The sequence below is a fragment of the Salmo trutta genome, unplaced genomic scaffold, assembly GCF_901001165.1.
Source record: "Salmo trutta unplaced genomic scaffold, fSalTru1.1, whole genome shotgun sequence".
Taxonomy (NCBI): domain Eukaryota; kingdom Metazoa; phylum Chordata; class Actinopteri; order Salmoniformes; family Salmonidae; genus Salmo; species Salmo trutta.
The window spans coordinates 950,000-966,093 of NW_021823237.1; the positions used below are offsets into that span (position 1 = coordinate 950,000).

The 16,094-nt window shown below is 44.5% G+C and overlaps 1 protein-coding gene across 7 annotated transcripts in view; it reads right to left on the minus strand.

Moving 5' to 3' along the window:
• The window catches only part of ptpro (protein tyrosine phosphatase receptor type O), a 106,721-nt gene that overhangs the window by 51,013 nt on the left and 39,614 nt on the right, over window positions 1-16,094 (minus strand). For all 7 annotated transcript variants that reach the window (XM_029748374.1, XM_029748375.1, XM_029748373.1 and 4 more), the window contains 3 exons: window positions 15,427-15,623; window positions 3,841-3,961; window positions 545-738 (listed from right to left, as the gene is read on the minus strand). In XM_029748374.1, coding sequence (XP_029604234.1) covers window positions 545-738; window positions 3,841-3,961; window positions 15,427-15,623 — 512 coding nt within the window. The remainder of the gene's footprint in view (window positions 1-544; window positions 739-3,840; window positions 3,962-15,426; window positions 15,624-16,094) is intronic.

Sequence of the window (16,094 nt, forward strand, 5' to 3'; positions counted from 1 at the left end):
AAACAGGGGACAACCACAGTACCAGACCAGCAACAGATCTGTGTCTCTCTGGAGTAGGGAGGGAGGGAGAGAGGGGAGAGATCTGTTAAAACAGGGGACAACCACAGTACCAGACCAGCAACAAATCTGTGTCTCTCTGGAGTAGGGAGGGAGAGAGAGAGAGGAGAGATCTGTTAAAACAGGGGACAACCACAGTACCAGACCAGCAACAGATCTGTGTCTCTCTGGAGTAGGGAGGGAGGGAGAGGAGAGATCTGTTAAAACAGGGACAACCACAGTACCAGACCAGCAACAGATCTGTGTCTCTCTGGAGTAGGGAGGGAGGGAGAGGAGAGATCTGTTAAAACACGGGACAACCATAGTACCAGACCAGCAACAGATCTGTGTCTCTCTGGAGAAGGGAGGGAGGGAGAGGAGAGAAAGAGAGAGCTAGAGGAGGGGTGAGCCTAGTGACCCTGCTACAAGCAGACAGGTGATTGGCTAAAGGCCCTGCGTCAGGCAGCAGGTGATTGGCTGGGTCAGGGTCGGGGGCGGGGCTAGTTACCACGGATGCGATGACCGAGGCGGTAGCAGCGATCTCGTAGTACGTGGTCCACTCGGAGGCCAGCGTGACAGGGTTGAAGAAGAACGTCTGCAGGACGTACTTCCTGAACGCCACGTGGTACGGCCTCTGCCACGACAGGATGACTGCGGTCGGGCTCAGAGAATACACCACCAGCTCCCGCACTCCCGTTGGCTCTGGGGGACAGACAGACAAACCAGGCAGCCAATCAGAAACAACATCAGGCTACAGACAGCTGATTAAAATCCAAAACCAAAGCAGAGGGGAGGGACTACAAGCTGATTCAGCCAATCCATGACTTGATTAATAAGGTCTGTGTTTCAAATATTACACTACCCTCTATGGGCCCTGGTCAACAGTAGAGCACTACCCCTATGGGCCCTGGTCAACAGTAGAGCACTACCCCCTATGGGCCCTGGTCAACAGTAAAGCACTACCTCTATGGGCCCTGGTCAACAGTAGAGCACTACCCCCTATGGGCCCTGGTCAACAGTAGAGCACTACCTCTATGGGCCCTGGTCAACAGTAGAGCACTACCCCTATGGGCCCTGGTCAACAGTAGAGCACTACCTCTATGGGCCCTGGTCAACAGTAGAGCACTACCTCTATGGCCCTGGTCAACAGTAGAGCACTACCCCTATGGGCCCTGGTCAACAGTAGAGCACTACCTCTATGGGCCCTGGTCAACAGTAGAGCACTACCCCTGTAGGCCCTGGTCAACAGTAAAGCACTACCTCTATGGGCCCTGGTCAACAGTAGAGCACTACCTCTATGGGCCCTGGTCAACAGTAGAGCACTACCCCTACGGGCCCTGGTTAACAGTAGAGCACTACCCCCTATGGGCCCTGGTCAACAGTAGAGCACTACCTCTATGGCCCTGGTTAACAGTAGAGCACTACCCCCTATGGGCCCTGGTCAACAGTAGAGCACTACCTCTATGGCCCTGGTCAACAGTAGTACACTACCTCTATGGCCCTGGTCAACAGTAGAGCACTACCCCTATGGGCCCTGGTCAACAGTAGAGCACTACCCCTATGGGCCCTGGTCAACAGTAGAGCACTACCCCCTATGGGCCCTGGTCAACAGTAGAGCACTACCCCTATGGGCCCTGGTTAACAGTAGAGCACTACCTCTATGGGCCCTGGTCAACAGTAGAGCACTACCCCCTATGGGCCCTGGTCAACAGTAGAGCACTACCCCTATGGGCCCTGGTTAACAGTAGAGCACTACCCCTATGGGCCCTGGTCAACAGTAGAGCACTACATAGGGAATAGGGTTCCATTTAGTGTCTGAGGGAATGAGACACCAGTCCAGGTAGTATAGTGTCTGAGGGACAGAGACACCAGTCCAGGTAGTATAATGTCTGAGGGACAGAGACACCAGTCCAGGTAGTATAATGTCTGAGGGACAGAGACACCAGTCCAGGTAGTATAGTGTCTGAGGGACTGAGACACCAGTCCAGGTAGTATAGTGTCTGAGGGACTGAGACACCAGTCCAGGTAATATAATGTCTGAGGGGGACAAAGACACCAGTCCAGGTAGTATAATGTCTGAGGGACTGAGACACCAGTCCAGGTAGTATAATGTCTGAGGGACTGAGACACCAGTCCAGGTAGTATAATCTCTGAGGGACTGAGACACCAGTCCAGGTAGTATAGTGTCTGAGGGACTGAGACACCAGTCCAGGTAGTATAGTGTCTGAGGGACTGAGACACCAGTCCAGGTAGTATAATGTCTGAGGGACTGAGACACCAGTCCAGGTAATATAATGTCTGAGGGGGACAGAGACACCAGTCCAGGTAGTATAGTGTCTGAGGGACTGAGACACCAGTCCAGGTAGTATAATGTCTGAGACACCAGTCCAGGTAGTATAATGTCTGAGACACCAGTCCAGGTAGTATAATGTCTGAGGGACTGAGACACCAGTCCAGGTAGTATAGTGTCTGAGGGACTGAGACACCAGTCCAGGTAGTATAATGTCTGAGGGACTGAGACACCAGTCCAGGTAGTATAGTGTCTGAGGGACTGAGACACCAGTCCAGGTAGTATAGTGTCTGAGGGGGACTGAGACACCAGTCCAGGTAGTATAGTGTCTGAGGGACTGAGACACCAGTCCAGGTAGTATAATGTCTGAGGGGGACTGAGACACCAGTCCAGGTAGTATAATGTCTGAGGGGGACAAAGACACCAGTCCAGGTAGTATAATGTCTGAGACACCAGTCCAGGTAGTATAATGTCTGAGGGACTGAGACACCAATCCAGGTAGTATAGTGTCTGAGGGACTGAGACACCAGTCCAGGTAGTATAGTGTCTGAGGGACTGAGACACCAGTCCAGTTAGTATAATGTCTGAGGGACTGAGACACCAGTCCAGGTAGTATAATGTCTGAGGGACTGAGACACCAGTCCAGGTAGTATAGTGTCTGAGGGACTGAGACACCAGTCCAGGTAGTATAGTGTCTGAGGCACTGAGACACCAGTCCAGGTAGTATAATGTCTGAGACACCAGTCCAGGTAGTATAATGTCTGAGGGACTGAGACACCAGTCCAGGTAGTATAGTGTCTGAGGGACTGAGACACCAGTCCAGGTAGTATAGTGTCTGAGGGACTGAGACACCAGTCCAGGTAGTATAGTGTCTGAGGGACTGAGACACCAGTCCAGGTAGTATAGTGTCTGAGGGACTGAGACACCAGTCCAGGTAGTATAGTGTCTGAGGGACTGAGACACCAGTCCAGGTAGTATAGTGTCTGAGGGACAGAGACACCAGTCCAGGTAGTATAGTGTCTGAGGGACTGAGACACCAGTCCAGGTAGTATAATGTCTGAGGGACTGAGACACCAGTCCAGGTAGTATAGTGTCTGAGGGACTGAGACACCAGTCCAGGTAGTATAGTGTCTGAGGGACTGAGACACCAGTCCAGGTAGTATAATGTCTGAGGGACTGAGACACCAGTCCAGGTAGTATAGTGTCTGAGGGACTGAGACACCAGTCCAGGAATTATAGTGTCTGAGGGACTGAGACACCAGTCCAGGTAGTATAGTGTCTGAGGGACTGAGACACCAGTCCAGGTAGTATAATGTCTGAGGGACTGAGACACCAGTCCAGGTAGTATAGTGTCTGAGGGACTGAGACACCAGTCCAAGTAGTATAGTGTCTGAGGGACTGAGACACCAGTCCAGGTAGTATAGTGTCTGAGGGACTGAGACACCAGTCCAGGTAGTATAGTGTCTGAGGGACTGAGACACCAGTCCAGGTAGTATAGTGTCTGAGGGACTCACCGATGTCTATAATAACAGGTTCGGAAGGAGGGCTGATGAGAGGACCGTTAGTATGGTAGACCACCACTCTGTACTGGGCACCTGGAGTCAGGTTGGACAGGATGTCACTGGTGGTGTTCTCCTGTAACCAATCACAGGACAGGAACAGGTATCAGAGAGGGTAGTGGTGATAAACTGTATCAGTATATTGATAGGTGAACAGGAACAGGTATCAGAGAGGGTAGTGATGATAAACTGGATCAGTATATTGATAGGTGGACAGGAACAGGTATCAGAGAGGGTAGTGATGATAAACTGGATCAGTATATTGATAGGTGGACAGGAACAGGTATCAGAGAGGGTAGTGGTGATAAACTGGATCAGTATATTGATAGGTGAACAGGAACAGGTATCAGAGAGGGTAGTGGTGATAAACTGTATCAGTATATTGATAGGTGAACAGGAACAGGTATCAGAGAGGGTAGTGGTGATAAACTGGATCAGTATATTGATAGGTGGACAGGAACAGGTATCAGAGAGGGTAGTGGTGATAAACTGTATCAGTATATTGATAGGTGGACAGGAACAGGTATCAGAGAGGGTAGTGGTGATAAACTGTATCAGTATATTGATAGGTGGACAGGAACAGGTATCAGAGAGGGTAGTGGTGATAAACTGTATCAGTATATTGATAGGTGGACAGGAACAGGTATCAGAGAGGGTAGTGGTGATAAACTGGATCAGTATATTGATAGGTGGACAGGAACAGGTATCAGAGAGGGTAGTGGTGATAAACTGTATCAGTATATTGATAGGTGGACAGGAACAGGTATCAGAGAGGGTAGTGGTGATAAACTGGATCAGTATATTGATAGGTGGACAGGAACAGGTATCAGAGAGGGTAGTGGTGATAAACTTTATCAGTATATTGATAGGTGGACAGGAACAGGTGTCAGAGAGGGTAGTGGTGATAAACTGGATCAGTATATTGATAGGTGGACAGGAACAGGTATCAGAGAGGGTAGTGGTGATAAACTGGATCAGTATATTGATAGGTGGACAGGAACAGGTATCAGAGAGGGTAGTGGTGATAAACTGTATCAGTATATTGATAGGTGGACAGGAACAGCAACAGGTATCAGAGAGGGTAGTGGTGATAAACTGGATCAGTATATTGATAGGTGGACAGGAACAGGACAGGAACAGGTATCAGAGAGGGTAGTGGTGATAAACTGGATCAGTATATTGATAGGTGGACAGGAACAGGTATCAGAGAGGGTAGTGGTGATAAACTGGATCAGTATATTGATAGGTGAACAGGAACAGGTATCAGAGAGGGTAGTGGTGATAAACTGTATCAGTATATTGATAGGTGGACAGGAACAGGTATCAGAGAGGGTAGTGGTGATAAACTGTATCAGTATATTGATAGGTGGACAGGAACAGGTATCAGAGAGGGTAGTGGTGATAAACTGTATCAGTATATTGATAGGTGGACAGGAACAGGTATCAGAGAGGGTAGTGGTGATAAACTGTATCAGTATATTGATAGGTGGACGGGAACAGGTATCAGAGAGGGTAGTGGTGATAAACTGGATCAGTATATTGATAGGTGGACAGGAACAGGTATCAGAGAGGGTAGTGGTGATAAACTGTATCAGTATATTGATAGGTGGACAGGAACAGGTATCAGAGAGGGTAGTGGTGATAAACTGTATCAGTATATTGATAGGGGAACAGGTATCAGAGAGGGTAGTGGTGATAAACTGTATCAGTATATTGATAGGTGGACGGGAACAGGTATCAGAGAGGGTAGTGGTGATAAACTGTATCAGTATATTGATAGGTGGACAGGAACAGGTATCAGAGAGGGTAGTGGTGATAAACTGTATCAGTATATTGATAGGTGGACAGGAACAGGTATCAGAGAGGGTAGTGGTGATAAACTGTATCAGTATATTGATAGGTGAACAGGAACAGGTATCAGAGAGGGTAGTGGTGATAAACTGTATCAGTATATTGATAGGTGTACAGGAACAGGTATCAGAGAGGGTAGTGGTGATAAACTGTATCAGTATATTGATAGGTGGACAGGAACAGGTATCAGAGAGGGTAGTGGTGATAAACTGTATCAGTATATTGATAGGTGGACAGGAACAGGTATCAGAGAGGGTAGTGGTGATAAACTGTATCAGTATATTGATAGGTGGACAGGAACAGGTATCAGAGAGGGTAGTGGTGATAAACTGGATCAGTATATTGATAGGTGGACAGGAACAGGTAAAAGAGAGGGTAGTGGTGATAAACTGGATCAGTATATTGATAGGTGGACAGGAACAGGTAAAAGAGAGGGTAGTGGTGATAAACTGTATCAGTATATTGATAGGTGGACAGGAACAGGTATCAGAGAGGGTAGTGGTGATAAACTGGATCAGTATATTGATAGGTGGACAGGAACAGGTAAAAGAGAGGGTAGTGGTGATAAACTGGATCAGTATATTGATAGGTGGACAGGAACAGGTATCAGAGAGGGTAGTGGTGATAAACTGTATCAGTATATTGATAGGTGGACAGGAACAGGTATCAGAGAGGGTAGTGGTGATAAACTGTATCAGTATATTGATAGGTGGACAGGAACAGGTATCAGAGAGGGTAGTGGTGATAAACTGGATCAGTATATTGATAGGTGGACAGGAACAGGTAAAAGAGAGGGTAGTGGTGATAAACTGGATCAGTATATTGATAGGTGGACAGGAACAGGTATCAGAGAGGGTAGTGGTGATAAACTGGATCAGTATATTGACAGGTGGACAGGAACAGGTATCAGAGAGGGTAGTGGTGATAAACTGGATCAGTATATTGATAGGTGGATAGGAACAGGTATCAGAGAGGGTAGTGGTGATAAACTGGATCAGTATATTGATAGGTGGACAGGAACAGGTATCAGAGAGGGTAGTGGTGATAAACTGTATCAGTATATTGATAGGTGGACAGGAACAGGTATCAGAGAGGGTAGTGGTGATAAACTGTATCAGTATATTGATAGGTGGACAGGAACAGGACAGGAACAGGTATCAGAGAGGGTAGTGGTGATAAACTGGATCAGTATATTGATAGGTGGACAGGAACAGGTATCAGAGAGGGTAGTGGTGATAAACTGGATCAGTATATTGATAGGTGGACAGGAACAGGTATCAGAGAGGGTAGTGGTGATAAACTGTATCAGTATATTGATAGGTGGACAGGAACAGGTATCAGAGAGGGTAGTGGTGATAAACTGGATCAGTATATTGATAGGTGGACAGGAACAGGACAGGAACAGGTATCAGAGAGGGTAGTGGTGATAAACTGGATCAGTATATTGATAGGTGGACAGGAACAGGTATCAGAGAGGGTAGTGGTGATAAACTGGATCAGTATATTGATAGGTGGACAGGAACAGGACAGGAACAGGTATCAGAGAGGGTAGTGGTGATAAACTGTATCAGTATATTGATAGGTGGACAGGAACAGGTATCAGAGAGGGTAGTGGTGATAAACTGTATCAGTATATTGATAGGTGGACAGGAACAGGTATCAGAGAGGGTAGTGGTGATAAACTGGATCAGTATATTGATAGGTGGACAGGAACAGGTATCAGAGAGGGTAGTGGTGATAAACTGGATCAGTATATTGATAGGTGAACAGGAACAGGTATCAGAGAGGGTAGTGGTGATAAACTGGATCAGTATATTGATAGGTGGACAGGAACAGGACAGGAACAGGTATCAGAGAGGGTAGTGGTGATAAACTGGATCAGTATATTGATAGGTGGACAGGAACAGGTATCAGAGAGGGTAGTGGTGATAAACTGGATCAGTATATTGATAGGTGGACAGGAACAGGTATCAGAGAGGGTAGTGGTGATAAACTGTATCAGTATATTGATAGGTGGACAGGAACAGGTATCAGAGAGGGTAGTGGTGATAAACTGGATCAGTATATTGATAGGTGGACAGGAACAGGTATCAGAGAGGGTAGTGGTGATAAACTGGATCAGTATATTGATAGGTGGACAGGAACAGGACAGGAACAGGTATCAGAGAGGGTAGTGGTGATAAACTGTATCAGTATATTGATAGGTGGACAGGAACAGGTATCAGAGAGGGTAGTGGTGATAAACTGTATCAGTATATTGATAGGTGGACAGGAACAGGTATCAGAGAGGGTAGTGGTGATAAACTGGATCAGTATATTGATAGGTGGACAGGAACAGGTATCAGAGAGGGTAGTGGTGATAAACTGGATCAGTATATTGATAGGTGAACAGGAACAGGTATCAGAGAGGGTAGTGGTGATAAACTGGATCAGTATATTGATAGGTGGACAGGAACAGGACAGGAACAGGTATCAGAGAGGGTAGTGGTGATAAACTGGATCAGTATATTGATAGGTGGACAGGAACAGGTATCAGAGAGGGTAGTGGTGATAAACTGTATCAGTATATTGATAGGTGGATAGGAACAGGTATCAGAGAGGGTAGTGGTGATAAACTGGATCAGTATATTGATAGGTGGATAGGAACAGGTATCAGAGAGGGTAGTGGTGATAAACTGTATCAGTATATTGATAGGTGGACAGGAACAGGACAGGAACAGGTATCAGAGAGGGTAGTGGTGATAAACTGGATCAGTATATTGATAGGTGGACAGGAACAGGTATCAGAGAGGGTAGTGGTGATAAACTGTATCAGTATATTGATAGGTGGACAGGAACAGGTATCAGAGAGGGTAGTGGTGATAAACTGTATCAGTATATTGATAGGTGGACAGGAACAGGTATCAGAGAGGGTAGTGGTGATAAACTGGATCAGTATATTGATAGGGGAACAGGTATCAGAGAGGGTAGTGGTGATAAACTGGATCAGTATATTGATAGGGGAACAGGTATCAGAGAGGGTAGTGGTGATAAACTGGATCAGTATATTGATAGGGGAACAGGTATCAGAGAGGGTAGTGGTGATAAACTGGATCAGTATATTGATAGGTGGACAGGAACAGGTATCAGAGAGGGTAGTGGTGATAAACTGGATCAGTATATTGATAGGGGAACAGGTATCAGAGAGGGTAGTGGTGATAAACTGGATCAGTATATTGATAGGTGAACAGGAACAGGTATCAGAGAGGGTAGTGGTGATAAACTGTATCAGTATATTGATAGGGGAACAGGTATCAGAGAGGGTAGTGGTGATAAACTGGATCAGTATATTGATAGGGGAACAGGTATCAGAGAGGGTAGTGGTGATAAACTGGATCAGTATATTGATAGGGGAACAGGTATCAGAGAGGGTAGTGGTGATAAACTGGATCAGTATATTGATTGGGGAACAGGTATCAGAGAGGGTAGTGGTGATAAACTGGATCAGTATATTGATAGGGGAACAGGTATCAGAGAGGGTAGTGGTGATAAACTGGATCAGTATATTGATAGGTGGACAGGAACAGGTATCAGAGAGGGTAGTGGTGATAAACTGGATCAGTATATTGATAGGTGGACAGGAACAGGTATCAGAGAGGGTAGTGGTGATAAACTGTATCAGTATATTGATAGGTGGACAGGAACAGGTATCAGAGAGGGTAGTGGTGATAAACTGTATCAGTATATTGATAGGTGGACAGGAACAGGTATCAGAGAGGGTAGTGGTGATAAACTGGATCAGTATATTGATAGGGGAACAGGTATCAGAGAGGGTAGTGGTGATAAACTGGATCAGTATATTGATAGGAACAGGACAGGAACAGGTATCAGAGAGGGTAGTGGTGATAAACTGTATCAGTATATTGATAGGTGGACAGGAACAGGTATCAGAGAGGGTAGTGGTGATAAACTGTATCAGTATATTGATAGGTGGACAGGAACAGGTATCAGAGAGGGTAGTGGTGATAAACTGGATCAGTATATTGATAGGTGGACAGGAACAGGTATCAGAGAGGGTAGTGGTGATAAACTGTATCAGTATATTGATAGGGGAACAGGTATCAGAGAGGGTAGTGGTGATAAACTGGATCAGTATATTGATAGGGGAACAGGTATCAGAGAGGGTAGTGGTGATAAACTGGATCAGTATATTGATAGGGGAACAGGTATCAGAGAGGGTAGTGGTGATAAACTGGATCAGTATATTGATAGGTGGACAGGAACAGGTATCAGAGAGGGTAGTGGTGATAAACTGTATCAGTATATTGATAGGGGAACAGGTATCAGAGAGGGTAGTGGTGATAAACTGGATCAGTATATTGATAGGGGAACAGGTATCAGAGAGGGTAGTGGTGATAAACTGGATCAGTATATTGATAGGGGAACAGGTATCAGAGAGGGTAGTGGTGATAAACTGTATCAGTATATTGATAGGTGGACAGGAACAGGACAGGAACAGGTATCAGAGAGGGTAGTGGTGATAAACTGGATCAGTATATTGATAGGGGAACAGGTATCAGAGAGGGTAGTGGTGATAAACTGGATCAGTATATTGATAGGTGGACAGGAACAGGTATCAGAGAGGGTAGTGGTGATAAACTGGATCAGTATATTGATAGGTGGACAGGAACAGGTATCAGAGAGGGTAGTGGTGATAAACTGTATCAGTATATTGATAGGGGAACAGGTATCAGAGAGGGTAGTGGTGATAAACTGGATCAGTATATGATAGGTGGATAGGAACAGGTATCAGAGAGGGTAGTGGTGATAAACTGGATCAGTATATTGATAGGGGAACAGGTATCAGAGAGGGTAGTGGTGATAAACTGTATCAGTATATTGATAGGGGAACAGGTATCAGAGAGGGTAGTGGTGATAAACTGGATCAGTATATTGATAGGTGGACAGGAACAGGTATCAGAGAGGGTAGTGGTGATAAACTGTATCAGTATATTGATAGGGGAACAGGTATCAGAGAGGGTAGTGGTGATAAACTGGATCAGTATATTGATAGGGGAACAGGTATCAGAGAGGGTAGTGGTGATAAACTGGATCAGTATATTGATAGGGGAACAGGTATCAGAGAGGGTAGTGGTGATAAACTGGATCAGTATATTGATAGGGGAACAGGTATCAGAGAGGGTAGTGGTGATAAACTGGATCAGTATATTGATAGGTGGACAGGAACAGGTATCAGAGAGGGTAGTGGTGATAAACTGGATCAGTATATTGATAGGTGGACAGGAACAGGTATCAGAGAGGGTAGTGGTGATAAACTGGATCAGTATATTGATAGGGGAACAGGTATCAGAGAGGGTAGTGGTGATAAACTGGATCAGTATATTGATAGGGGAACAGGTATCAGAGAGGGTAGTGGTGATAAACTGGATCAGTATATTGATAGGTGGATAGGAACAGGTATCAGAGAGGGTAGTGGTGATAAACTGTATCAGTATATTGATAGGGGAACAGGTATCAGAGAGGGTAGTGGTGATAAACTGGATCAGTATATTGATAGGTGGATAGGAACAGGTATCAGAGAGGGTAGTGGTGATAAACTGGATCAGTATATTGATAGGGGAACAGGTATCAGAGAGGGTAGTGGTGATAAACTGTATCAGTATATTGATAGGTGGACAGGAACAGGTATCAGAGAGGGTAGTGGTGATAAACTGGATCAGTATATTGATAGGGGAACAGGTATCAGAGAGGGTAGTGGTGATAAACTGTATCAGTATATTGATAGGTGGACAGGAACAGGTATCAGAGAGGGTAGTGGTGATAAACTGTATCAGTATATTGATAGGTGGACAGGAACAGGTATCAGAGAGGGTAGTGGTGATAAACTGTATCAGTATATTGATAGGGGAACAGGTATCAGAGAGGGTAGTGGTGATAAACTGGATCAGTATATTGATAGGTGGATAGGAACAGGTATCAGAGAGGGTAGTGGTGATAAACTGTATCAGTATATTGATAGGGGAACAGGTATCAGAGAGGGTAGTGGTGATAAACTGTATCAGTATATTGATAGGGGAACAGGTATCAGAGAGGGTAGTGGTGATAAACTGGATCAGTATATTGATAGGGGAACAGGTATCAGAGAGGGTAGTGGTGATAAACTGTATCAGTATATTGATAGGGGAACAGGTATCAGAGAGGGTAGTGGTGATAAACTGTATCAGTATATTGATAGGGGAACAGGTATCAGAGAGGGTAGTGGTGATAAACTGTATCAGTATATTGATAGGTGGACAGGAACAGGTATCAGAGAGGGTTGTGGTGATAAACTGGATCAGTATATTGATAGGTGGATAGGAACAGGTATCAGAGAGGGTAGTGGTGATAAACTGGATCAGTATATTGATAGGGGAACAGGTATCAGAGAGGGTAGTGGTGATAAACTGGATCAGTATATTGATAGGGGAACAGGAACAGGTATCAGAGAGGGTAGTGGTGATAAACTGGATCAGTATATTGATAGGGGAACAGGTATCAGAGAGGGTAGTGGTGATAAACTGTATCAGTATATTGATAGGTGGACAGGAACAGGTATCAGAGAGGGTAGTGATGATAAACTGTATCAGTATATTGATAGGGGAACAGGAACAGGTATCAGAGAGGGTAGTGGTGATAAACTGGATCAGTATATTGATAGGTGGACAGGAACAGGTATCAGAGAGGGTAGTGGTGATAAACTGGATCAGTATATTGATAGGTGGACAGGAACAGGTATCAGAGAGGGTAGTGGTGATAAACTGTATCAGTATATTGATAGGGGAACAGGTATCAGAGAGGGTAGTGGTGATAAACTGGATCAGTATATTGATAGGTGGACAGGAACAGGTATCAGAGAGGGTAGTGGTGATAAACTGGATCAGTATATTGATAGGTGGACAGGAACAGGTATCAGAGAGGGTAGTGGTGATAAACTGGATCAGTATATTGATAGGGGAACAGGTATCAGAGAGGGTAGTGGTGATAAACTGGATCAGTATATTGATAGGTGGACAGGAACAGGTATCAGAGAGGGTAGTGGTGATAAACTGGATCAGTATATTGATAGGGGAACAGGTATCAGAGAGGGTAGTGGTGATAAACTGGATCAGTATATTGATAGGGGAACAGGTATCAGAGAGGGTAGTGGTGATAAACTGGACATAACCAGCCCATTAGTAAGGCTTTCTTTTCCCCATCTCAGTGTTTCCAATGTACTTCTGTTTAAAGCCTCTCCTCTGGAATGTACCTCTCTAAAGGTTAGTTATAAAGGGTTATGAAACAGCTATGTAGACTAGCAGGTTAGTTATAAAGGGTTATGAAACAGCTATGTAGACTAGCAGGTTAGTTATAAAGGGCTATGAAACAGCTACGTAGACTAGCAGGTTAGTTATAAAGGGTTATGAAACAGCTATGTAGACTAGCAGGTTAGTTATAAAGGGTTATGAAACAGCTATGTAGACTAGCAGGTTAGTTATAAAGGGCTATGAAACAGCTACGTAGACTAGCAGGTTAGTTATAAAGGGTTATGAACAGCTGTGTAGACTAGCAGGTTAGTTATAAAGGGTTATGAAACAGCTATGTAGACTAGCAGGTTAGTTATAAAGGGCTATGAAACAGCTATGTAGACTAGCAGGTTAGTTATAAAGGGTTATGAAACAGCTACGTAGACTAGCAGGTTAGTTATAAAGGGTTATGAACAGCTGTGTAGACTAGCAGGTTAGTTATAAAGGGTTATGAAACAGCTATGTAGACTAGCAGGTTAGTTATAAAGGGCTATGAAACAGCTATGTAGACTAGCAGGTTAGTTATAAAGGGTTATGAAACAGCTATGTAGACCAGCAGGTTAGTTATAAAGGGTTATGAAACAGCTATGTAGACTAGCAGGTTAGTTATAAAGGGTTATGAAACAGCTATGTAGACTAGCAGGTTAGTTATAAAGGGTTATGAAACAGCTATGTAGACTAGCAGGTTAGTTATAAAGGGCTATGAAACAGCTACGTAGACTAGCAGGTTAGTTATAAAGGGTTATGAAACAGCTATGTAGACTAGCAGGTTAGTTATAAAGGGTTATGAAACAGCTATGTAGACCAGCAGGTTAGTTATAAAGGGTTATGAAACAGCTATGTAGACTAGCAGGTTAGTTATAAAGGGTTGGGAACAGCTGTGTAGACCAGCAGGTTAGTTATAAAGGGTTATGAAACAGCTATGTAGACTAGCAGGTTAGTTATAAAGGGTTATGAACAGCTGTGTAGACTAGCAGGTTAGTTATAAAGGGTTATGAAACAGCTATGTAGACTAGCAGGTTAGTTATAAAGGGTTATGAACAGCTGTGTAGACTAGCAGGTTAGTTATAAAGGGTTATGAAACAGCTACGTAGACTAGCAGGTTAGTTATAAAGGGTTATGAAACAGCTATGTAGACTAGCAGGTTAGTTATAAAGGGTTGGGAACAGCTGTGTAGACTAGCAGGTTAGTTATAAAGGGTTATGAAACAGCTATGTAGACTAGCAGGTTAGTTATAAAGGGTTATGAACAGCTGTGTAGACTAGCAGGTTAGTTATAAAGGGTTATGAAACAGCTATGTAGACTAGCAGGTTAGTTATAAAGGGCTATGAAACAGCTATGTAGACTAGTAGGTTAGTTATAAAGGGTTATGAAACAGCTATGTAGACTAGCAGGTTAGTTATAAAGGGTTATGAAACAGCTACGTAGACTAGCAGGTTAGTTATAAAGGGTTATGAAACAGCTACGTAGACTAGCAGGTTAGTTATAAAGGGTTATGAAACAGCTATGTAGACTAGCAGGTTAGTTATAAAGGGTTATGAACAGCTATGTAGACTAGCAGGTTAGTTATAAAGGGTTATGAAACAGCTATGTAGACTAGCAGGTTAGTTATAAAGGGTTATGAAACAGCTATGTAGACTAGCAGGTTAGTTATAAAGGGTTATGAACAACTATGTAGACTAGCAGGTTAGTTATAAAGGGTTATGAAACAGCTATGTAGACTAGCAGGTTAGTTATAAAGGGTTATGAACAGCTATGTAGACTAGCAGGTTAGTTATAAAGGGTTATGAAACAGCTATGTAGACTAGCAGGTTAGTTATAAAGGGTTATGAACAGCTATGTAGACTAGCAGGTTAGTTATAAAGGGTTATGAAACAGCTACGTAGACTAGCAGGTTAGTTATAAAGGGTTATGAAACAGCTATGTAGACTAGCAGGTTAGTTATAAAGGGTTATGAAACAGCTATGTAGACTAGCAGGTTAGTTATAAAGGGTTATGAACAGCTACGTAGACTAGCAGGTTAGTTATAAAGGGCTATGAAACAGCTACGTAGACTAGCAGGTTAGTTATAAAGGGTTATGAAACAGCTATGTAGACTAGCAGGTTAGTTATAAAGGGTTGTGAACAGCTATGTAGACCTAGCTGGTTAGTTATAAAGGGTTATGAACAGCTATGTAGACTAGCAGGTTAGTTATAAAGGGCTATGAAACAGCTATGTAGACTAGCAGGTTAGTTATAAAGGGTTATGAAACAGCTATGTAGACTAGCAGGTTAGTTATAAAGGGTTATGAAACAGCTATGTAGACTAGCAGGTTAGTTATAAAGGGTTATGAACAGCTACGTAGACTAGCAGGTTAGTCAGTCTTACCTCGCTGCAGTATGTGCTCTCCATGCGCTGGCTGAGGCTGGGCCGGAGGCAGGTTAGAGAGAGGACAGACACCAGGCTGCCGTTGTGGCTCTCAGAGGACAGGGCCCAGGACACCGCAGCGGTACTGGAGCCCAGCAGCCTGATACTGACACCCTGGGGCCGCTCCTGGGGCTGCTCCAGCACCTCTCCACTGGGGCCTGGGGAATTCATTGGTTGATTTGGGATTTTATTTCACAATAAAACATATACAGTAAAACACAGAATTTCAGTTTTAGGGTCAGTGTTAGGGTTAGGGTCAGGGTCAAGGTCAGGGTTAGGGTCAAGGTCAGGGTTACGGTCAGGGTCAAGGTTAGGGTCAGGGTTAGGGTCAAGGTTAGGGTCAGTGTCAGGGTCAGTGTTAGGGTCAGGGTCAGTGTTAGGGTCAGGGTTAGGGTCAAGGTTAGTGTTAAGGTCAGGGTTAGGGTCAGGGTCAGTGTTAGGGTCAGGGTTAGGGTCAGGGTTAAGGTCAGGGTCAGGGTCAGTGTTAGGGTCAAGGTTAGGGTCAGGGTTAGGGTCAGGGTCAGGGTTAGGGTCAAGGTTAGTGTTAAGGTCAGGGTTAAGGTCAGGTTAGGGTCAGGGTTAAGGTCAGGGTCAGGGTTAAGGTCAGGGTTAGGGTCAGGGTTAAGGTC